Genomic DNA, 24,818 nt, shown 5'->3' with positions numbered 1-24,818 from the left:
CTTCAATTACAAGTTTACAACCAAACAATAACAACATATTCAACATATTCCCACAAGTAGAGTCTGAAGAGGGCGGGCGTACTTGGACTTTACATGGATAGACACTTAAAAAATCATTTTTTTCAGGGAAAACGGACTTCAATTACAATCAAAGTTACATAAATTTTAAAAATACACATTCTAAGTTAATCGTAGAACGAAGAAAGTGTATGACTAGAATATCATTCCACTTTTTGTTTGTAACGAGGAAGAGATAGATTGGAGTTCTTCATGAAGTTCGAAATAAAGGAATGAAAAAAAAAAACCTCTATGGCCTCCTTAAACTTTTAGCTCCTCGTTTTGAGACATTATGACTTAAAGATCGATTATGAGTTGAAGTTTTGGCAAGCAAAACTAAATATGCATATGTTTGAAGTTGATTCCAAGGTGACCAAGAAACTCTCATTCTTTTGTTTAGCTGATCTTCTAGCTATCCATATAACTTGCTAATAATTTTTTCCTACACAAACTCATTCAAGCAAAGACATTGGAGTACAATCAAATTTGTGACAAATGTATTTTTCCAGTCCAAAGTAGTGTTCTCTCAATTCCAACCAGATAAAAATCAAGATTATAAAGAATAGATTACATATTTCAATCACACTTCAAACTATATATAGAGGCAAGCCCCAAGGTTCAACATGTACAAAACCAAGAAATGTTGTAATGAATAGCATGATCAATGATAGTATACATTATGTATCTATACATTGCTCATGCGGGATTATTAATAAGTTAAGCACCCTTGTTACTCTGCCATGGCTTGAGCACGCCAACGACGATAATTGCAACAATTATGAGGAGGATCATGATGGCGAAACACATCCATTTTCTTGAATTCTTTTGAAGTTTCTTTGCCTTTTGTAGAGCAGTAGTCCCTGATTGTACATGGTCTACAGCAGTTGAAACCTGGAAATTCGGGTTGTTCGCGATGAGGGTAATGTAAACATAATCACACCCAAATGCTAAGTTCCATTCTTAAGAATATTAGTACCTGTGATTCTATATTATCAAGCATGTCTCCTTGAGCATCAACCAACACTGCTATGTCCAGGAATATCTGCATTGCAGAATAGAACAAAATTTATAACCAGACATCATCGTGTCTTTTTTACTCTTCTCTACGGGAACTCATTCAATCATGGCATGGTACTTATGCATGTCCCTCCCTCAAAGAACTGTATAAGCATGTGCACAGACACATATGAGCATGCAAACACACACGCATATACACAGTGGAAGACCTTTTATTTGTCATATTTTCAGTTGGCATCAGGTTGGAGGTTATTAAGCCAAACTCATCAACATACCTAGGACTAACCAGATTATATTTAGTTCTCTGAACTTAAGTCTAGTCCACAAGTAGAAGATAAAAACGAAGGTAGAAACTATCTATGTTGTTGTCAATGAATTTTTTGTCCTTTCTCTCCACTTCTTCAATTGAGATTTTCCAAGGAAATCTTTGCTAGTACTTCCTTTCCCTGTTAAAAGGTTTAAGTAAAGAATATAGTACCTGTTGCAACTCAAGAAGCTTCCTTTCTAATTCTCTAACTGCATCATGGCGCTCTTGAATTTCAGCTAGTGTGCCCATTATCTGCAAGACGCCAACATTGAGAACCGGCATACTATATTAACGATTACAAAAATTTCAAGTGCCATGCTAGCAATATTATAAATGTACATGAGCTGCTTTATCACATAAAAGGACAAAAGTTTGCATGGAATATCATTTAATTGAAAATGAAAAGAAAAGAGAAATAAAGATCAGGTGATGGGGAGATAATTTTCGTTCCATATTTCTCTTCTGACTTCTGAGCTATCTGCCCTCTTCTGAACAAGATTCCAATATGTTGCGTAATTCGTTTTTTAGATGGGTCATTGTATGCTACACTACACTTCAAGGGCAAGCCACTGCTCAAGCATTACCAGTAGCAGCTTGAGGATTATAGAGATCTTTGTCAACTTGGCCACATCCAGCTAACGACAGTAAGGATTAAGATGAATCTCAATTACTTTATGGTGGTTTCTAACGAGTGGGAAGGAGCTAAGAATTTCTTCTCTTGTGTTTATGGAAGCAAGGATATGTCATTGGCATTTGAAAGAAAGGGAATATATAATGGAATAAACACAACATAACGTTAGAAAAGAGCTGTTTGCAAGATGTTATAATGGTCACAAGATAATACAGTCACCAAACATAGGGCAAGAGGCTTCCTTTAGCTCTATCTTTTGCCTACACCGCTACTCGTGAAACCTCGGCAGTGCCTGGGTGCCTGAAGTATAAGTCTCACACATCTGGAATAGTCATTTCCCACCTTCCATTCCATTTCTAGGAATTTGAAAATCTACAAATTGTATCAAAACTCAAGTATATGCAAACAACAGCTTCAGGCATGGTAAAAATGTCGCGAGGAGACAAAGATAAGGCACCATGGGCTTTAATGTATGTGATTAAAACAAACCTATCAAAATATTGAGTTGGATGTTAAAGAACTGAAATAAACCAACACTAAGGGGCATCGGATGGCCAGTGGACCAAATTCATGTTAACACACCAGGGGAAATGCCAAATTGCCCACAGAAATTTAAACTGTATACAAGCATGATTTTAAATTCAAGAATAAATAACTCAAGCATTGAGATCTTGATCCTACGAGCTATGTGAAAAGGCTATAACCTAGTACTTGGACATAAGGTTATTCAAAGTTAATGAAAAGAAGAAATTGTGAAAATCGTTGAGTATACCTGTCCTCGCCCTTGTTGCTGAATAGCTTTCTGGAATATCTGCTCACTGTCCCCAGTCTCTATCAACCTATCAATTGTCTGAAGGTGAAAATAGAGGGAAACAAGAAAACGAGAACAGTAAGAAGATATGCAAAAAGAATCATAAGTTCCCAATAATTCACAAGAACTATCAAGATTTACCTCTTCATCAGCTCGATTACCCGTCACTGTCGACCACATAAAGAGAAAGATAAGAAAAAGGGAATAGCATTTAGAATCTGCTTTAGAACATTTACACTCCACACAGAAATATCAAACTCAAAAGCTTTGTCACCTGTGAATACTCGCCTTTCAACAACCTCGCGATACTCATGGTGGATGTTTTCTCTTAAAGTCTGAAATCATAATAATCAACTGAACGTAAGAGCAAGCAAAATCTAGAGAAAAAAGTCATTCTTAATGCAGTTGATGTACCTGAAACTCAGCCATTTTATCTTTGAACTTCTTTTTCAAGGAACTGCAAATATATAGCAAGTCAAGTGAGGACTATAGGTATATCAAGATTAGTATTAAGAATGCACAATAATGCACGAGGGGAAGACTAAGGAGAGATCAATAAACGCTTCAATCTATCAACTTCTCAGATACATTAAGCACTGACAAATCAGATGCTCCTAACTTAAGTTTTCCATATGTGTGCATATAATAACTAAGAAGTAAAAGTTAGTATAATTTTAATACCTTCATGATTTGATAAGGTGGTATTTATACAAGGCAGGCATTTGATCTTAATACAACCCCTACCATAATCTTATTTACTCTCTTAATCAGTACAAACGAGAATTCAAACTTCATTTTACTATAAAGACATAATACCAACTCTAATGTTGATTCACCCACACTATCCCCAAATTCTTCTGCTTTTCCTGCCACAGCATAGTGCCCATATACACCATAGCCAACCAGTATGAGCATCTCTTTCAAATATGTTATTGTGAGATACCCATTTAACAATCACAAAGTAACAATTGCGTGACAAAATTACAAAGATATAACTATCAGAGGAACTAAGGAGAAAAATTAGCCAAAATTACACTGTTGTTGCTGTTCTTGATCTGTCAACAGCTGATCCTTTACCACAACCTGGTTTGTTTCTATTGGCTAGATTCTGCAAGAGAACAAAAATAGATCAAAAACAAAGAAATAACAGGACCAAAAGTAAGAGACATAAGCATTTAATACTACTCACTTCTTTATCAAGCTCCTCGATTTTTGATTTGATTACTCGAGCTATTTTTCCGACTTCATCAACATCTTTTTCCATCCGCTGCTTAATTGCTGCAGGTTACAATATATCATTAACAAACTCATTATGAAAATGAATAACAAAAAAACAAAGGAAAATGTACTTTTCTAAAGAAAGAGAAATCTTACTCAGTGCAACGTACTCCTTTTTTACTACTTATCTTTTATGTGCTACATTACAAACAATAATGTGTTTGCTATTGAAATTTCAAATCACTTAATAAATTTGAAGTTTTAAAAGATGGGTGGAACCGTAAAGAGTACTATTATTTGTAGAAGTGTATCAAAAGACGTCACACTAAGGTTACATAAATTGGGATACATCCTTCAAGGAAAGAACAAATAAATTGGAACAGAGAATCTAATTATCTTATGTTTTGATTCATTCTGCTTTCTATTTTTTGGTACAATAAGAATAACTGACCTATTTCTACAAAATTCTGGACGTCTACCTGCAGGATACCGTAAGAACATATAATAATAATCTCTCTTAAATAATCTGAACTTTCTTGCAGTGCCTTTTTCCTGAAGTAAAATCATTTTTGACATTTCAAATATCCTAATGAAGAAAATTTCTAATTCAGCTTTGGTAACAAATTAGGAGTTTCTTACTCCAATCAAGTCAAACTAGGTTCCATAACATGGGCTAGAGTGAGTATCTACTATGAGTCCAGAATGTCATAATCATGCAAAACAAATGGCTACATCACTTGCTAGAGCACTATAACTGCAAGAAGATGGATTACCTTTCATAGCAGAAGCTTTTGTAACAGCCTTTGATTCCTCATGAGCATCCTGTGAGCATGGAGAAAGATCTTAAGTATTTATGTATTACCTAGAACTTCAAGAAACAGATGGTTATGCAGATTATCTAAGCTCATTTGGCTTATGTATATATTGTGCTAATTAACCAACAAATTGAGCTATAATTCTTAACTAACCACATGAACCCCTAAGTTAGTTGAAGTACACATTGAGAGAAAAATATGAATTATAGAGGGGGCATATGGAAGAGCATTCTAGTAATGTAGAGGAACACAAATTGTCTCTCAGAACTTTACATATTACTAAACAGCTAAAGGTCAAAATGGTGGAAATGAAGTTGTGGGAGTCCGAGAGATGACAACTAATATCTGCTAAACCATCGCATTAAATTATGCAAGACATGCACTTCAAAATACCGATTCTTCAAACTGTAGAAGTTTGTTGGAATTGAATTAAAATATAAAGCTACAAAGGCTTAAAAATCAGGTGGTCAACAGGAAGAAAGTGGCACATTAAACACATTATAACTTCATTGATTCTGACACAGATATGTAACTCTGAAAGCCCCTAAACTGAAAGGGAGAACACAAACATGTTAGAATGTGACACCTTCGCGCACTTGGTCATCACATCGAGGATTGCGAATTTTAAATCGAAATCTCTGCATGTGAAATTCAGACCTTGGAGCAGAAAAACATGCAGTTAAACCAAGAGGCTTGTACACAAAGTGACAAATAAAATAAGTTACCTTAGAATTTCACAGATATCAAACACATATCAGATAAAACACAACAATAAACCAAACTCATAAACGAGAAAGGGGCATGTGCTGGTCAAAGAATGAGCAAGTTGTAAAAAATAGAAGTAGCGTCTCTGGACACTAAAGAAAATGAAAAATCAACCTAACACAGTTCCCCATTTAGAGCCCTGAACCAAATACCAACATCATAATAAGAAAATTTCCCCATATTTTTAGACCCCATCCCTCTGTAGCATACACAAAAGAAACGAAAAAAGTCTTGGTGAATAATCTCTCTCTATTTGTCCTTGTATATCCATCAACTAGGTAAAGATCGGGAAAATTTAATTTAAAAAAATTAAAAATTCTGAAGTACTCTAATACACTTTCAAGGAAACTAGGTGCAATTCCGTTGCAGGTTTCTAATGGAAATACCTTCTTAAGAAAAGGTGGTCAGAAGAAAAAAAGAAAGACATTTATACCTGAAGCTTCTGGAGTAGTTCGTTCAGTCTTTCATATTGTTTCTCAATTTGTTGAACCTAGCAAACAAAGAAAGTAGGGGCAAGAAATGGAGGAAGTGAGAAACCTTCATGAGATCAACTTCAAAATGTGCAGGAAAGTAATTGAAGGAGAGGGAGATGAATAGGACAATCATGGTATTATTATTCCAATGCAAGAAAAGTAAAAAGATCATCCAAAAACCTTTTTAAAGAAATCATCAAGGCCTAGCTCCCCGGAATTCATTGGTATTTGTGTTCCCATTTCAACATCTCCATTTCTATTATTTTGATGCCTTGGGGCATCAAAATTATCATCATCCTACAAGAGAAATCAAGTAAATGTCAAATGAAAAATGATTTTATTTTTTTTGGCTTTTCAACAAGTGCACCAACATGCTTAAAGGCTTTTACCAACACCGATATACGTCAAAGAAATTAAAACCTGGTAACACTAAATATAGCAATAAGAATATACTAAACTCTTTGAGAAGTCGAGCAATACAGACATTGAATATCTTCTGAAATCATTAGTGAAGAAACAAAAGTACTCCCAGTATAATCATTTAAGTAGATAAATCATAAATGTCCAAGACAAAGGCCAATTGTACATACAAACTTCAGAAATTCTGCACAAGTTCCCTTGACACTCTTTCATCTATTATGATGGAGATTGAGATAGTTACAGTGACATCATATTAGCATTTTTCTCTTTTTTATGTTAGCAAAGGCGTTTGACTAAGCACCAATTGGTTAAAGACCACAATAGCAAGCTAAATATTGCTAAAAGGTGTAAAAACAGCTAATAGTGTGACAATTCTTGGGTAGCAATTTGCCATGGAGAGGAGCCCACAGAGGATCAAGCAACTTTGCCTCCTAATATGTAAAAATCTGTTAAATATTTGCATGGAGAAAGTATGTACACTAAACAGGGAAACGATTGAGAGTAGTGGTTCCTGAAGGAGAAGATCATGCTAAAGTTTGAGCCTTTTTCCCACTCCATAACAGGGACAACAACAACACTCAGACATCATCTTTGACAGTGAAGCCTAAAGAATCATTTCTCACCTTGTTGTATTGTTTCAAAACGGCATATAATAAATGAGCTATTTATATAAAGTTATTCTCTTTTTTATGAAAAAATTTATGTGGAATTTTTGCATACAAATCCTTATAAGCAATAGAAATTCCAGGAACTTGGTTTCCTTCACTTCCTCTTATCCTTACAGCAGTAGTTTTAAAACCACCATTTTCATAGTAGAAAGGGAAGGACAAGAATGCAGTTTTTTTTTTAACATTTGTCATGATCCAAATGTCATTTTCTGCATTTCCTTTTCATTCCTAACTTATCCATTGTCTAGAAGGTGTCAAGAATACTCAATAATATACAATGATACACTGCAAAAACCTTCATTTTCTTAATCAAATTAAAAAGAAACATGGAAAATTGGGTAATGACATACAAATATTTGACCATCTGAGCTATGAAAGCAGTGAAACTAGGGATAAACACAAAAAGGCTCAACAAGCTTTTGTATTTTTCCATTACTTTGTAATTATCAGCTGTCGTGCAATAAAAAATGTTTAATTGGGTACAACAATAAATAAAAGTTGGATCATTTGAGCTATGAAAGAAGGTATACAAGGGAAAATCCAAAAACGAGTCAACAAGTTTAGTTCTTTCCCCATTTCAGCTGTCATACAAATTAACTAAACTGGTTATAGTGGCCAATAAAATATGGCTCATTGAGCTATGGAAGTAGTGAAACATAGGAAAATCCAAAAGGAGTCAACAAGTTTGTTCTTTCCGATTTTGAGTACTCAGCTGGCATTCAGATCAGAAAAATGGAGAAGTGGACATCATGACAACTAAAGTTTGACCCTTTGAGCAATGAAAGCAGTGAAACATGGAAATATTCAAAAGGGGTCAGCAAGTTTTATTATTATTATTTCCCATTTCTTTGTACTACTCAGCTGCCATCCAGATTTTTAAATGATTAAGTGGCTATCATAACAAATCAGGTTTGACCCTTTTAGCAGTGAAACATGAAAAAATCCAAAAGGGGTCAGCAAATTTTATCCTTTTTCCCATTCCTTTGTATTTCTCAGCTACCATCCGGATCAAAAAAAATGGTAACGCAGCCATCATGACAACTAAAAATCGATTCTTCAAGCAATGAAACATGGAAAAATCCTAAAGGGGTCAGCAAGTTCTATTCTTTTTCCCATTTCTTTGTATTTCTCAGCTGCCATCCAGATCAAAAAAAGGGTAAAGCGGCCATCATGACAACTAAAAATTGACTCAATCAGTAAAACATGAATAATCCAAAAGGGGTCAGCAAGATTATCCTTTTTCCCATTTCTTTAAATTTCTCAGCTGCCAGCCAGATCAAAAAAATGGTAAAGCAGCCATCATGACAACTAAAAATTGAGTCTTTAAGCAACAAAAGCACTAAAACATGGAAAAAATCCAAAAGGGGTCAGCAAGCTTTATCCCTTTTTCCCAATCCTTTGTATAGAAAGTTACCAGCCAGATAAAAAAAAATGGTAAAGCAGGCAGCAGCCATCATGACAACTAAAAATTGAGTCTTTAAGCAATAAAAGCAGGAAAACATGAAAAAATCCAAAGGGGTCAGCAAATTTTGCTCCTTTTTCCCTATTTCTCTGTATTTTTCAGCTGCCATACAGATCAAGAAAATGTAGATACACAAAAAAAAAAGAAAAAGGGAAACAAACTTACATTTAAAAGATCGTTCATTTTGGGAGAAGAATGAGAGATCTACAGAATTCTTGGCGCTCTCTCTTTCTCCCCTCCGTCGTTTTCTTTGTCTGTAAGTTTCTGCTTCGACCCCTTGAAGAATTTTTAGATAGAGAAAGAGGGAGGCAGAGAGGAAGAGAGAGAAAGAGACAGCAATATGAAAGAATGTTGCTTTGCTGTTGCAACAGCGTGTGTGTGTGAGAGAGACAATTCAGTGACACAGCGTGAAGGGAGGTTTCTTTTTTGCAAACTTTAATTCAAACCTTCTTTTAGGCAAGTATTTGGCCATATATTTCAAATATTTTTGGCAAGTTATTTTTGCGTGAGGATCTACGTGAATAAATATTTATATTCGTAAGTTTTAAAAATTATTAAGAATATTTATAAATATATATTATTATTTTTATAATAATATGTTTCGTAAAAAGCCACTATTCATATAAATTTGAAAAAAAAGTATATTATTGATTTGTATACGAAAAAATTATTAGTAATACTTGTAATTGAAAGTGACTTATAATAATGATAGAGGAGAGAAGTGAGCAAGGTTGAGAGAGGTGAGTGAGATCTAAGAGAGTGAGAGAGATACAATTGATTTGTATATTTTATCGATAATTATATTACGAATATAATTGATCTCGATATGTCATTGATAATTATATAATGAATACAACTGATCTGCATCAATGAATATAATTGTGTCTAAAGTGTTATATTCCTCGATGCAAATCATCTGTATAAGATATTCTCTTGATTTCTTTGTGTATTTTTCATATTTGATCTTCCTTAGAGAAAATTTTAACTTCGCTACTAAGCTCAATTAATTTTCAATTCACGTCACATAAGTAATTCGAAGAAAACTCTTCCTATCGAGAAAACTTGTCATACACAATATAACAAATGATTCTTTTCATTTATTCATTTGATTTTTGATATCAATATCAAAGCTCAATTAATCTAAATTCACACCAAATAAAACCCGAATATAACATTCCCTACCTAAAAAAGTTACTAAGAAAATTTCCATACCCAAGATAAACCAACCCTATAGTCTATAGTTTATTTTCATTTATTGGTGAATCGCAATTTTCTCAATTCAAATCAACACACGATCACCACGTGTCATACACATAAACAACATTGATGACACTTCTGGCACCTTCTTCTTCTTCTTCCTCTCTCTTTCTTCCTTTGATTCCTTTAACCCAAAAAATACTCTTTTTTCCCCAAATTTAAAGTTAAACTTTAAAAATCAATTGATATATCATATCTACCGACACTTAAAAGTCTGTATTCAATTTCTCCGTGTTGCGTTTAATACGCGGCTTATAGATTAGATAGATCTTTTTTTTCTATAAATAGATTCTCAAATTTTTGGATTTGTTGTAATATCCAGAACATATCTATTTCTTCATTGTTCATATTGGGCACTGAGTTTCTTGGTGTTTGGTGAAAAGGGTAAGTTCTATTTTTTTATTATCTCATGTTGTTTATATTGTGTAAAAGTTGGTTCTTTTTGCTGCGTTTATATTGTCTTTTATCGGGTTTATTGGAGTTTTTTGCTGATTATTGAAAAGGGTAGGTTTTATTTTTTGATTATCTCATTTGGGTGTTGTTTATATTGTGTAAAAGTTGGTTCTTTTTGCTGCGTTTATATTGTCTTTTATTGGGTTTATTGGAGTTTTCTTGCTGATTATTGAAATGGGTAAGTTTTATTTTTTTATTATCTCAATTGGGTGTTGTTTATATTGTGTAAAAGTTGATTCTTTTTGCTGTTTATATCATCTTTTATGGGGTCTTTTGCTGTTTAGTGAAAAGGGTAAATTTTTATTTTGATGATCTCAAATGGGTGTTGTTTATATTGGGTAAAAGTTCATTCCTTTTGCTGAGATTGTATTATCTTTTATTGGGTTTCTTGTTTATTAGTTTAATTTGTAATTGATAGTTTTGTTGTATTGAAGAATTTGAGATTGTTGTATGCAAATATATATGGTGGGTGGGTGGGTGGTGGAGGGGTCTTTATGGATCAATTTTGAGGATACATTTTATAGCTTATGTGATGTTAATTTGGGGACTAGTCTCCTCTTCTCATATTCTCCTTATTTAGTGTTCACTTAGTATCTTGTTCTTCTTTTTTACTACTACTACTACTACATGTTGCATTGTTTATCTTGTTGTTTTGTTGTCGTTATTTTCCTTTCAATCATGCTTTGATTACACTTCTTTTGGATCGAGGTCTATCGGAAACAATCTCCCTATCCGCAAGGTAGGGGTAAGCTCTGTGTATGGATATGTTGTTATAGTTGATGTGATGTTAGTTTGGGGTTAATAATCTTTACTAGGATCCATTCCCATTCCCCCTTGGAAATTACTAAATGAAATATGTATTGGATATATATTTTGTTATGTCAGTATCACTTTCCTTTTTCTATTGAAGAATTACCATTTTGATTGATTGTGATTGTCCAGTAAGTTCACTCCCCTATTATTTTATTCTTCGATTGTATCATTACCAGTTATTTCATTTGTTTCAATTTTCTTATTATTTGTTGTGCTATTGTTCTCTTCTCCAGTTTTTTTTTTCATCATGGCTTCTTCATTTCTGTATTCCCTTCTTCCCTTCTCTAACCTGCTTTGATATTCTTAATTTAAACCGGGTGGTTGATCCGAAACAACCTCTCTACCTGCATAAGGTAGGGGTAAGGTTTGCGTATAGACCACTCTCTTCAAGACTCCACTTATGGGATTACACAGGATACGTTGTTATTATTATCCGGTAAGTTTCTGTATGCTCATGAAGAGCACATAAAAAAGGAAATAGAAATTTGGAAACAAGAAGCCCACTTCTTTTTCTCGTTTCTGCCTTGTGATTAATTGGGATAGTTGTGGTTGTATTCTGTTTTGTGTGGATTCATCATAAATGTGCTAGTTTTACGCTGACTATCAACTTACCACAACCCTCTTCCTTTGACGGGCTTTGTACCGGTAATGTTAGCAAGCTCACATGTCGAATAATGGCAATCTATATTGTGTCTACCGTGTGTCTATTAACAGTATTAAAGTGGAATGAGGTTACTATATAATCTGTGACATCTCTGAGTTATCTTCAATTGCCAAGACTGTGATCTATCTTAGAATCTTACAGTTGCTATTATGGCTTCTCTGCATCTGAATTTGACATTAGGGGGAAAAAGCTATGTTGTGGTGGATCAAATCATAGTCTTTTTATATGTAAGGAAGTTCACTGATTATCTCTAGTATGGTACCGAAAGAATGAAAATGTAGATAAACTACCGTTAGGTGCGGCATAGGGAGAACATGCAATACTCAAAATGAATTAGAAGCTGAAAGTCTAAAATGGCACGGAACGGAATATACAAGTGCAGGAAAAGGATAAGAGGAAATGTTTCACTGAAGTAATATTTTTGGAGCCAGGTTTACAGAAAAAGATAGGGTCTGTATCCACCATCATGGTTCTTTTCTTTTATAAGTATGTGTTAGTTCCATCTAGTGGATCACTACTGCCTATTTACTGTATTTTCATTTCGTCGACTTACTTTCAATATTTTACTTTGATCTAATATGATTTTACAGACTTTAGTAGTTCAGCTGCCTTCCCATGTGATTGTAACTCATAGGCAGTGTGTCACTACACAAAACTGTCATTGAACAGTGTGAACATCCTTGCGAGAGACGAGTTTATGTTTCATTAGGTTTAAACTGCATCTTGATTCTAGTTGGGGGAAAACCTGGCTTATGCAGTGAATCAAATTATAGTTTCTTTACAGCCTACAGGTAATGAAGTTCACTGATTATATCTTAGTATGATACGGGAAGAACAAAAAAGAAGAAAAACTACAGTTTAAGTGGGGTTTATGGAGAAGAAATGCTGAAGAATAGTTAGAAGCTTAAAGTATACAGTGGCATGGGATATATATAGAAGCGCAGGAATAAGAGTAGAAGATACGTTTCAACAAGATCTTTTTTCGAGTCAAGTTATGGATTCCTTATCCTTCACTGTGGTTTTTTTCTCTTGATGTGTGGAAGTTACCATATATGAATTTATTTGGCTATGTCACCCAACTTCCCCCGATACCTTATTCACTGCAGCCTGCTAAAACATTGTTTGTTCTTCATCATTTTGAGAAAAATCTTATGTGCTGGCGATACTGTCTTTCTACCTGATGCTTTTATTATTAAACATGAAAATGATAGACTTACTGTTTTCTTAATTTTGCATCTCCTTCTCAGATATCTCGGAGAAATTGAAGGCGCATTGACACGCGGACAATTTTGGATAGAAAGCGAAAACAACTGTTATTGCCGGGGAAGAAGAAGAAAAAATGGAAAAGGAAGAACAACATCTCAAAGTCGAGAAAGAGATCGAAAAGTCTGATGATTTGAAGGAGAAAAAGAAGAAAGACATAAAGGATAAAGAAAAGAACGAGGAGGATGAGGAGAAGTCGGAGGATGAAACAAAAAATGTAAAAGAGAAGAAAGACAAGAAGGAGAAAAAAGAGAAAAAGGATAAAGAAAAGAAGGACAAGAGCAAGGAGGAGTCGGAGGAAGAAAAGGATGATGAAGAAGGGGAGAAGAAGGATAAAGAGAAGAAACTTAAGAAGGTTAAGAAAGAGAAAAAGGAAAAAGTGAAGAGCGAGGAGGAGTCGGAGGAAGAAAAAGATGATGAAAAAGTGGAGAAGAAACTCAAGATAGTTAAGATTGAGAAAAAGGAAAAAGAGAAGAAAGACAAGAGCAAAGAGGAGTCGGAGGAGGAAGAGGAAGAAGAAAAAGTGGAGAAGAAACTCAAGATAGTTAAGATTGAGAAAAAGGAGAAAGAGAAGAAACACAAGAGCAAGGAGGAGTTGGAGGAGTGGGAGGAAGAAAAGGATGATGAGAAAGGGGAGAAGAAACTCAAGAAGGAAAAGAAAGAGAAAAAGAACAAAGGAGAGAAAGACAAGATGAAAGAGGAGTCAGAAGAAGAGAAAGATATTGAAAAAGGGAAGAAGAAGGATAAAGAGAAGAAAAAAGGGGTGTCGGATGAAGAGAACGAGAACGAAGCAGAGGAAGAAGAGAATGATGAAAAAGGTGTAAAGAAGGACAAGGAGAAGAAACACAATAAGGAAGAGAAAGAGAAAAATGAAAAAGGAAAGAAAGATAAGAACAAAGAGGAGTCGGAGGAAGAGAAGGTTGATGTAAAAGGGAAGAAGAAAGACAAGAAGGATAAAGAAAAGAAAGACAAGAGCAAAGAGTTGTCAGAAGAAGAAGATAATGAAGAGAAGGATGATAAAGAAGGCAAGAAGAAGGATAAAGAAAAGAAAGTCAAGGCGAATGCAGCTGAAGTCGCCACAAGAGAGATAAAAGTTGAGGAAGACAAGAAAGTATCCGACGGTGAAGCAGAAGAGAAAAATAAAAGCAAGAAGAAGGAGAAGGAAGGTAAGGATGAGAAACAAAAGGATTCAAAAAAAGATAAAGCTGAGAAGAAGAGAAAACTCGAGGACAAGTATAAAAGCAAAGATCTGAGTAAGTTGAAATCCAAGTTGGATAAGATCAATGCCAAACTGGAAGCTCTTCAGTTGAAAAAAGCAGACATCCTGAAGACAATAAAAGAAACAGAAGATAAGAACTTAGCAGTGGTTGAGAGTCCCAAAGATGCAGAATCAAAGGCACACGACGAGTAGTCGCTGAACAGTGAGTAGTATATTTTCATAATACTGTTTCGTATACTAATACAGTGTTTGTGTATCCTTTTTCTTCCACTGTCATGTAGAAATGTACTGTTTGTGTCTTAAATAAGTTAAAAAGTATAGATGATATTTGTATTAAGTTCTCATATATTTTCATAATACTGGTACGTATACTAAATACAGTGTTTGTGTATCCTTTTTCTTCCACTGTCATGTAGAAATGTACTGTCTTTGTCTTAAATAAGTTAAAAAGTATAGATGATATTTGTAGTAAGTTCTCATATATTTTGACATTCTGTAATTCATCTTAACAAAAATTCACTTCCTCTTCCTATCTTGCTCGTCTATTGGAAACAACCTCTCTACCTTTACAACGCAGAGTTAAGGCTACGTACACACCATCCTTTATTGGCCCTACTAGTAAGATTATGCTGAATATGTTGTTGTCGTCATCGTCATCCTTCTATCTTGTTTTATGGCCATTGGTCTAGGCCATTGCATCTACAAACTAAGCAAGTAAAGTGTTGATGAGTCTCTGCCTCATTCCCAATTGAAATTGTATTAAACGTTAGCAACTAAGGGTGTCGCTATTGGTCAATAAAGTGAATTGAGAATGTTGACGTTTCAGGTTCAATTTCCAACAAAGACAAAAGATACTACTCCTTTTGTTCAACAATACTTATCCATTATTGAATTTGCACATTTATTAAGAAATTATAAATAGAAGGGTAAGTTTACTATATCACCCTTTGAAGTTTGAATATAATAAATACAATGTCTTGAAAAATGTAATAGGAAAATGACTATAATTAATGATAAACGTAAATTAGAAATTAAGTGTAAAATTATCCATGGATTTCATAAAGTGGACAAGTGTTGTTGGACATCCTAAAATAGTGTAGTAGACAACTATTGTTGGACGGAGGAGTAGGTAATATTTTCCTATCTGTTCTAGTCTTGGTGGACAAAGTTATTTGATATTGTTGTTGGTGGAAATGGCAAGTATCCTATGAAACTAGTCAAGTCCGGATACCATAGTTATTTGGTCAATTTACTCAGATCCTAATTTTAACATTGTTTGATACACATATATATGGATTTATAGTTTCACTGTACTATGAAGTCTGAGAAAACTATTTTTGATCCTACTACCATTTTGCTTATGGAACTTTCACCGTACTCATAATAAAATTATTTTCTTAAATTACGTGTCAATCAAAATCGAAGCGCGGTAGGGTGTGGGGTGGGTACTCATGGTTTCTTGAGGTAACAAATTATTTCACATGAAAATGGAAAGATTAATGACATGAAAAAGACATATATTTAATTTGCTTACATCTTTATGAATATTATAGAATGTACTATCTTATAATACTAAGTTACGGGCACCATCAGTTTATTGATTTTTTTCAACTACTAAAATACTATGATTATAAATTACGTGCACGTCAGTTTATTGATTTTATCATTCCATTGAATTAACAATTAAAAAATGATATAATAAGCGTATTATGATAACCTAAAAATGGAATAACAGAATATTATATCTGATTAAATCATATCAATGATATATATTATTTTTAAATCGTCAGTTACATATAGCACCTTAAATTCTTTGAAAATCTACAAGATTTACTATAGTTCCATTACAAATTGCAACTTAATTATAATCATTCAATCTAAATTATTAAATTTTTGAAAGGTACTTTCACCTTCTAAATTAATTACGTAATTGATACGCATCCACCAATTAGGATCGTAAGTTTAAGACATAGTACAATTCTTGTGGTACCATTTAAGTCGTTACTTAAATTGAACAAATACATGGAAGGTCAGACTTAGACTTAACACGTAAGTTAAATTTAAACTAGACTTAAAAATAATTTGTCAAAGATATTTGAGAATTAATGGTCAAATGTTGACTTTCATACAAGCGCTATATATATCATTAAATCTTAAATATGTAGATAATTAGTGTAATCGCCAATGCTTAACATGTTTATTTCCTATGCATATGCTTGAGTTTAGGAAAATAAGTGAGTTATTTGACCGGTACAAATTGAAATATGTTGAGCAGATTATGATTTTATAACTGATTGTACTTTCGTACATATATTTATTGAATTGATGTAAAGATATGAATCAATGTGAACCTTTCAAAAACCATTTTCTCTTCCTATATATATATATATAACAAAGTGAAATAACCCCAAACCATACCTTACTTTTAAGCTTTTTCACAAAATAATAATAAAAACCAAAAATGGCAGAATTGAGAAAAAAACGGAGTCTTAAAGGCACCACTACACTTGTTACTGGTGGCTCCAAAGGCATAGGGTGAGTTTTAAAATTTCCCTTGACTCTTTCGGAATTAGCTATGGAATTTATTGATGATTTTTAACTAATTTATTGCTTAAAAAACTCCTATTTAATTGAATTTTCTTATAATTTGTTGGCAATCATAGCTAAATTGGGATTACTATGAATATTTTGTTGTTTAGCTATGCAGATACCCTTTGTCATACTTTTGGGACATTGGTGCCAATGGCGGATGTATGTTATGAATTATGGGTGCTTAAGCACCCATTGCTTTTTGCAATCAACACTAATATTTGTTTGTAATATCTAATAATTTATTCAAATGTATTAACTAAGCACCCACTTTATATAGCAATTCTCAAACTAAAAATAATTGAGCACCCATGAAATAAAATTTCTGGATCCGCCATTGATTGGTGCCCGTGCCGTCCATAAACTAGAGCATATATATCATTTATACTAACAAACATACGCGTGTCACAATCTTATCCACGGACATAATTGTGTCACAATCTTATCCACCGACCTGACATTTATTAAATATCGGATCGACGGATAAGATTGCGCCACATGTCCCTATTTAGTCTTCCGTTAGAGTGAAGGGCATATATGCTCTAGTTTTTGGACGGCAGGGGCACCAATGTCCCAAAAGTATGGCGAATGATATCTGCATACCATTTACAATAGTTTAGGGACATATTTATCCTTTTTCCCTATATTATTTTTAAATCGTTAGTTATATATAGCACCTTAAATTCTTTGAAAATCTACAAGATTTACTATAGTTCCATTACAAATTGCAACTTAATTATAATCATTTAATCTAAATTATTAAATTTTTGAAAGGTACTTTCACCTTCTAAATTAATTACGTAATTGATATGCATCCACCAATTAGGATTGTAAGTTTAAGACATAGTACAATTATTGAGGTATCTAGCTCCATTATTATTACTTGTCATTTTTCTGCAAAAAGAAGACAAGTGAAGTGTTGTTTTTTTTTAAAAAAAAACTACTAAAAAAAAGTGTAGATAAGATCATTGTCTTAATATTTATTCATTATATACAATTTTATGTGACATTATTTTTTACATTGTCAAAATAATGACGTGACATCTTTTTATATTTAAAAACAATTTATGATAGGCTATTTTATGCACGTATTCACTTTTTCTAAATTGAAATTAAGTAAGGAGTATTCAATTCTGATTTTGCTTTCCTTTCCCTGAAGGAATTGTTACTCTGTTGACTTAATTACCATTTAAGTCTTAGATTTTTTTGTCAACCACATATTGTTACTTAAATTTAAACTTGACTTAAAAATAGTTTGTCAAAGATATTTGAGAATTAACGGTCAAATGCTAGCTTACATACCAGCGATATATATATATATATATATATAAATAATTAAATCTTAAATATAGTTAATTAGTGTAATCGCCAATGCTTAGCATGTTTATTTCCTATGCATATGCTTGAGTTTAGGAAAATAAGCGAGTTATTGACCATACAAATTGAAATATGTTTGAGCAGATTATGATTTTATAATTGATTGTGTTAGTGAAAACTTACAAGATAACAAAAATACAGGATTACAATTGAAAAATAAATATGAAGAAAATAAATCTTTCCAGGCTGAGGCGCGGATATCTCGCTCTCTTTAAGGAGATTCAAGCCCACTGCAGCAAATGTTTTTACCGGTCCAGCAGTAGTCCTCTTGACTTGTCCCCTCCAGGATACAACAGCCTTCACAAAGTATAACTCAACAACTCTGGACAAGAGTTGAGTCCAAAGCTCCACAAAAGAAACACCTCTCTTCAACTAATAAGAACTCTCTTTTTAACAAACCTTATGCACTCTATATTTTCTTGTTGTATTGTATATGTATGCCAAACCAAATGAAGACCACCACTATTTATATTAGAGGAAGTCTTCCTAGCAATGAATAGGAAGATAATGGTGTAATAAATAGTGAAGATAATGGTCTTAGGAGTTACATAGGTTACAAGAATAACGAAGGAATTAAGAATGAGATAATGGAGAACCATTACATCTTCTGCCAGAAAAACCACAAAACGGACAGCCACTACAACGTTCTCAGCAAAGTTATAACAAAGTAATGGCAATTAAGCCAAATGATAATAAAGATGACATCAAATGTCATCAACTGTCTAACGGTAGTAAAGCACCTAATGATGTGTTATTAGGCAGAAAGCAAATGACATTTAGCAAAGTATAATAATATTAAAATGCCACAACAGATTGTACCTTCATACATATATTTATTGAATTGATGTAAATATAAACCATTTTCTTTTCCTATATATATATATATAACAAAGTGAAATAATCTCAAACCATACCTTACTTTTAAGCTTTTTCACAAAATAATATAATAAAAACCAGAAATGGCAGAATTGAGAGAAAAATGGAGTCTTAAAGGCACCACTGCACTTGTTACTGGTGGTTCCAAAGGCATAGGGTGAATTTTAAATTTTCCCTTTTAACTCTTTCGGAATTAGCTATGGAATTTATCGATGATTTCTAACTAATTTATTGCTTAAAAAACTCCTATTTAATTGAATTTTCTTATAATCTGTTAGCAATCATAGCTAAATTGGGATTACTATGAATATTTTGTTGTTTAGCTATGCAGTTTTGTATGTTGCTAATTACTTTATATTATTTTTTTAATATGTAGATTGCTTATTATGGTAGAAGATTAGTAGGGGAGGAGGGTTGTCTTATCTTGTAAAGGTTTAGGCTTGTTGGTTTTTGTTGTAATACTAGTCGTACCCTTATAGTAGTTCTTGTCATATGTTGTTTATTGTGTTTTCGATTATCACACTATTTTGTTGTTGTTATTATTTCTTTGTTGTAGACTTTACACTGCTTTTTTTTTATCAATGACTACACTTTCTTCATTGTTTTCTTTTGCTTTTACTTGAGCCGAGAGTCTTTTGAAAACATCCTTTCTACCTCCACGAGGTAGTGGTAGAATCTGCGTATACTCTATTCTTCCCAGACCCTATTTAATGAAATTTCGCTAGATATGTTATTGTTGTTAGAACCATAGGCTAATTCACACTAAAACATTACATTTTTTTATTTTTCTTTGTCATTTGATTTATCGTCACCATGTTTTGTAATTGTTTTTAGGTACGCTATAGTGGAAGAATTGGCAAATTTTGGAGCAAGAGTATATACATGTTCACGTAATGAAAATGAACTTCAAGAATGCCTTGATATTTGGAGAAAAAAGGGACTTAAAGTCGAAGGTTCTGTTTGTGACTTATTATTTCGTACTGAACGTGAAAAACTTATGAAGACTATTGAAGATGTATTTGATGGAAAGCTTAATATTCTGGTCAGACTAATTATTCCCTCGATTTTTTAAGTAATCTGATAATATAAAAGTTATTAATGCATAATATATATATATGTGTGTATATATGATGTATAACTTCTTTCTTTTTTGTGATTAATTAGGTGAATAATGCAGGAGTGGCAATACATAAGGAAGCTAAAGATTTCACAAAAGAAGATTACAATATAATTATGGGAACTAATTTTGAAGCTGCTTATCATTTATCTCAAATTGCTTATCCTTTATTGAAGGCTTCTCAAAATGGAAATGTTATTTTTGTTTCTTCTATTGCTGGATTTTCAGCATTGCCCTCTCTTTCACTTTACTCTGCTTCCAAAGGTAACCTTTACGCGACGAATTCAGAATTTAAAATTGATTCTCATGTTGGTGAGTCAATTGTTATTTTGTTTATAGTTAACGTTAACTTTTTATGTACGTTAATTTTTGGGTTGAAATTAGGTCCAATGTTATCATGATATTATCAAAATTTAAACCTATACAAATTCATTATTTAACGTGAATGAATTTGTTGTTTTTTTTGTACTTTGAATATGTTTTATCTTATTAAGAATATTGTTTAAGATAACTTGTCAGGCTATGATATTTTATCATGACTTTTTTATTTTTGTTATTTCTTTCTATATACTCCTCTAGACTGTTTTTTTTTTTTCTTGAGCTGAGGATCTGTGGAAAATAACCTATCTATCTACCTCCAAAGTAGGATAAGGCCTGTGTATATTTTACCCTCTCTAGTCTCATTTTTGTGGGATTTACACTTAATATGTTGTTGTTGAATTTGTCGTCCTATTTTTTCTTTCTTTTTTTGCATTTGGTGACTAACCATTTTTTTAAAATCTTATATTATTAATAATATAGGTGCAATAAATCAAATGACAAAGAACTTGGCATGTGAATGGGCCAAGGACAATATTCGGGTCAATTCTGTTGCTCCAGCAGTCATTTTAACCCCACTCGTTGAAGCTGCAATTAAGGTATAGTATGATTCTTTTTAGGCAAATATACCTCTCAACTATCGTAAATGGCATGCAGATATTCTCTGTCATATTTTTGGGATATTGGTGCTCTTGTCGTTTAAAAACTAGAGCATATATACTCTTTACACTAACTGACATACACGTGTCATAATCTTATCCACCGACCTGACATTTATTAAATATCGGATCGACGGATAAGATTGCGCCATGTGTCCCTATTTAGTCTTTCGTTAGAGTGAAGGGCATATATGCTCTAGTTTTTTTACGGCAAGGGCACCAATGTCTCAAAAGAATGACGGAGGGTATCTACATACCATTTACGATGGTTCAGGGGTATATTTGTCATTTTTACATTTTAGTTTTTATTTATCAATATGTTCTACCAATATTGCTATTTATTTAGTGTTGAAAAAAACTTTATCGAGTATTTCAAAAGTAAGTGTTTCTCGTGAAGTAGAAATAATGTATTTTCGCACTTCATAAATAATTGTCCTTGTTAGCGAGTCGATAAATAACCAAAAAAATGGATTGAACTGGCACACACAAGAGAATTGAATCGCAATACAAAACGAGTTCATGTCTTTTAGAGTGAAATATAACGTGAGACTTGGTCTAAGTCAATTGTACTTAAGTTCTATGATATTAACAAATTAAAAGGAGGAATTTTGTCACTTTTTAAACGAAACTATATATTTATTATATTTACTATCGTAAAATGTCTTTTAATCTCCTCAAAAGAGTTTCTACCCTTTTTACCTCTTTACTGACTCAAACTCACGATCTTATGATTGAAAGCAGAAGGTGGTTATCATCCGAATTAAAATAAAAATATGATTAATAAATTTTCATATAGTCGACTCAAACTTAAATATGAGTGAAGCATATTAGTTATTATTGTTGTACCAAAAATAAAATTTTTATGTGTCCATGTCTCTATTCATGCAACAAAAACATGTCAAGAAAACAATTTATGTATTATTTTTTTAATATTATTCTTTTTATTGCAGAAAAATCCTCAACAAAAAGAAGAAATTGATAGTCTTGTTGTTAAGACTCCTTTGGGCCGGGCCGGAAAGCCCGAAGAGGTTTCAGCAGTAATAGCTTTTCTTTGCTTCCCAGCTGCTTCTTATATTACGGGCCAAATCATATGGGCCGATGGTGGATTTACAGCTAATGGTGCGTTTTAAGTGTTATTTTCTTTGGGCTTTGTAATCTTTTTCTATTTTTGTCACGACCCAAATTGAGTCATGAGTGGCACCCACACTTAACCTCCTAAGTGGGCGGACCAAGGAATCTAAACCCCAACATATACCAATAATTCAACTACGAATAACAACAATAACGCGGAAGCTCCAAAACTTATTAAAGTAACCAATCAAATAAACTTCTAAAGTTTATTACATATTATCCCCAAAATCTGAAAGTCATCACATGAAGGACATCTAATCTCTAAATACTAAGTCTAAGAGTATCAAAGACATCGAAATAAATGAATAAAATTGTTTATGTCTGAAAACTAAAGACATCATGCCATGACCAAGGGAATCCAACACGAGCTGGAATGAATAGCTCACCCTGGAACCTGAGGTGCTGGAGACTGGCCATAGCTGAGGGCGAGTCGAAGTCACTGATACACTCGCTGCACTCCACAAAAGGAAAACAAAGAAATATACAAGTAGGGCTCAGTACGGGGCAACATGTACTGAGTAGGTATCATCGGCCAACCCAAAATAGAAACTAATATACAATGAATAATAGTATAAAGTCAACCATAACACTTAGCATGTGATAAGAAACAACAATATAAACAAGTGACAATTGAAGCAAGTACGTAATCAATCACAATATCAAGCACACACACGAGGACTCATGCCTCCACATCACACTCGTTTGGGAAATGCGTTCATTGAGATTGAGTACATTAAGTTAATTCAATATCATTTTCCTTTAATGTTACCGTGTCGGAACGTGACACTCCGATCCAATTATACCGTGTCGGAACGTGACACTCCGATCCAATAATACCGTGTCGGAACGTGACACTCCGATCCAAAAATACCGTGTCGGAACGTGACACTCCGATCCAAAAATACCGTGTCGTAACGTGACACTCCGATCCAAAAATACCGTGTCGGAACGTGACACTCCAATCCAATAATATTATTAATTTATTATTTATTATCACCACTTTTCAATTCATTAATAATATTACATCAAGCCTTCTTTATTCAAGGCATCACTTCGATAGAGAGGTTTTCAGATTATAAATCTCACGGTCTCAAGATTTTAGACCAATCACAAACCATGCACACAACCAAGCCACACAATCACACAGTCAAGTACATAGAGAACTTCACAATATCATTCAATGCATATCAATCGCTATTAGGAGTTTATCTATCAAATAGAATAAACCATAACCTACCTCCACCGAAGAACTGAAGTCAAGCAAGTTACTTTCCTCAATGCCTCCGAACCTTTCCAATCTATCAAATATATATATGCATAATTTGTAAGTTAGCGATTCTATAAACACTCATATTATTCTAGTCTAACCTAGACCCAAAAACTCACCTAATTTCTATAATCAATTTCCTAAAGTTCAAACCTATGAATAAGTCTTAATTTCTCCCATTAGCATATCTTTAATGGAATTTAAATAATATAATGTACCTAATATTTAATTACCTATCTCAATTCATTAAAACTTAAATCACAACATGATAATTTTAAGAAGATAAGGACCAAACCCACATATTACAATTGACCGTAGCATTACTGTATAAGGATGATGGCTGCATGTTTAATGTAACCTCCCACATATATGGATTCTATATTTTTCCAAGTATCCTATTGCCATTAACCAATCATATCTCATCATGGTTTAATTATTACCTTCGTTACCTTTTTATCCAAAATCTCAACCAATGAGTGGATCAAATGCATGCATATATTATCGCTACACCTTCCGCTTCGTGATTTCTTTAATCCACTAACAACTATCCGTGCAATTAAATAATTACCACCCCCACTTACATTCAAAAACCCAATTTGCCGGTCCATAAAACCAATTCCTATAACACCATATGCACATATATAAATTTAGCACAGTAATTTCCTTACCCCTTAACAATTCCCATCATTATCTTGAAGTTGATCACTTGGAATTTTTCCAATGACTGCAGGTTCCACGTAGATTAAACAAACAAGGTTTCCACCAAAGTTTTCAACCCAAAGGCGTCAATAATCAATACCCACAAATTTCCCTTACAGTCTAACGACAATTCATCTCCACATTACTATTGATGTAAATTTTAACACCAGAAATAGAACAATTCGTAGAACCAAACCTGAGAAGCTCGGCTGCTGCTCTGCGTAGCTTTCACACGAATAAACCCTCTTCTCAATTTGTTTTTACAGATTATTCATCACCCTAGTTATTATATGACCAATTATAAAAGTGGTAAAAGTGGTCCACTATTAATTTTAATATATCTCCTTTCACCACCAACTAAAATAATTATTAAAACTACCCCACTAAATTCATAATTGTAGTTACAAATAGTCCAAAGTACGCATTTAAAATCTATCGGAAAGTATTTTATGAAATAAAAAGCTCTAGTACT

The 24,818-nt window shown here is 33.2% G+C and overlaps 4 protein-coding genes across 7 annotated transcripts in view; 2 read left to right on the top strand and 2 right to left on the bottom strand.

The window, feature by feature from the left end:
- LOC125807086 (rhomboid-like protein 15) overlaps positions 1-24,818 on the bottom strand; it is a 103,583-nt gene that overhangs the window by 18,719 nt on the left and 60,046 nt on the right. The gene's annotated exons all lie outside the window — the stretch shown is intronic.
- LOC125807103 (tropinone reductase 1) overlaps positions 1-24,818 on the top strand; it is a 177,143-nt gene that overhangs the window by 122,108 nt on the left and 30,217 nt on the right. The window contains exons 1-5 of one of the 3 annotated variants that reach the window (XM_049486873.1): positions 19,194-19,312; positions 19,990-20,197; positions 20,320-20,536; positions 21,074-21,189; positions 22,200-22,397. In XM_049486873.1, coding sequence (XP_049342830.1) covers positions 19,239-19,312; positions 19,990-20,197; positions 20,320-20,536; positions 21,074-21,189; positions 22,200-22,379 — 795 coding nt within the window. In that variant the 5' untranslated portion in view covers positions 19,194-19,238 and the 3' untranslated portion in view covers positions 22,380-22,397. Of the gene's footprint in view, positions 1-19,193; positions 19,313-19,989; positions 20,198-20,319; positions 20,537-21,073; positions 21,190-22,199; positions 22,398-24,818 lie in introns of those variants that run through there. The other 2 variants (XM_049486876.1, XM_049486875.1) reach the window with 2 other exon arrangements.
- LOC125807094 (syntaxin-132-like) lies at positions 601-9,048 on the bottom strand. The gene is made up of 13 exons (XM_049486863.1): positions 8,810-9,048; positions 6,275-6,391; positions 6,055-6,111; positions 4,815-4,863; positions 4,013-4,101; positions 3,858-3,931; positions 3,238-3,280; positions 3,098-3,158; positions 2,965-2,990; positions 2,785-2,862; positions 1,553-1,633; positions 1,034-1,099; positions 601-948 (listed from the first exon to the last, which is right to left on the bottom strand). Exons 1-13 carry the CDS (start codon positions 8,825-8,827, stop codon positions 775-777), a joined length of 933 nt encoding a protein of 310 aa, XP_049342820.1. The 5' UTR covers positions 8,828-9,048; the 3' UTR covers positions 601-774.
- LOC125807079 (uncharacterized) lies at positions 10,023-14,781 on the top strand. 2 transcript variants are annotated; one of them, XM_049486841.1, is made up of 2 exons: positions 10,023-10,285; positions 13,079-14,781. In XM_049486841.1, the coding sequence occupies exon 2, from the start codon at positions 13,171-13,173 to the stop codon at positions 14,503-14,505; it is 1,335 nt and encodes a 444-aa protein (XP_049342798.1). In that variant the 5' UTR covers positions 10,023-10,285; positions 13,079-13,170; the 3' UTR covers positions 14,506-14,781. The 2 variants fall into 2 exon arrangements, with proteins under 2 accessions (XP_049342798.1, XP_049342799.1); XM_049486842.1 differs by lacking the exon at positions 10,023-10,285 and adding an exon at positions 10,632-10,646.

Source organism: Solanum verrucosum, unplaced genomic scaffold, assembly GCF_900185275.1.
Source record: "Solanum verrucosum unplaced genomic scaffold, falcon-dt-bn FXZP01000196.1, whole genome shotgun sequence".
NCBI lineage: Eukaryota > Viridiplantae > Streptophyta > Magnoliopsida > Solanales > Solanaceae > Solanum > Solanum verrucosum.
Note: the sequence above shows the minus strand (reverse complement) of the source record. Positions and strands in the feature narration are given on the sequence as shown.

Excerpts from the sequence above, each read along its gene's own strand:
- LOC125807094 (XM_049486863.1), bottom strand. Across the intron at positions 6,112-6,274 it reads TTGATGATTTCTTTAAAAAG|GTTCAACAAATTGAGAAACA; the intron begins GTTTTTGGATGA and ends TTTGTTTGCTAG. Across the intron at positions 3,932-4,012 it reads TCGAGGAGCTTGATAAAGAA|AATCTAGCCAATAGAAACAA; the intron begins GTGAGTAGTATT and ends GTTCTCTTGCAG.
- LOC125807079 (XM_049486841.1), top strand. The coding sequence starts at position 13,171 with ATGGAAAAGGAAGAACAACATCTCAAAGTCGAGAAAGAGATCGAAAAG.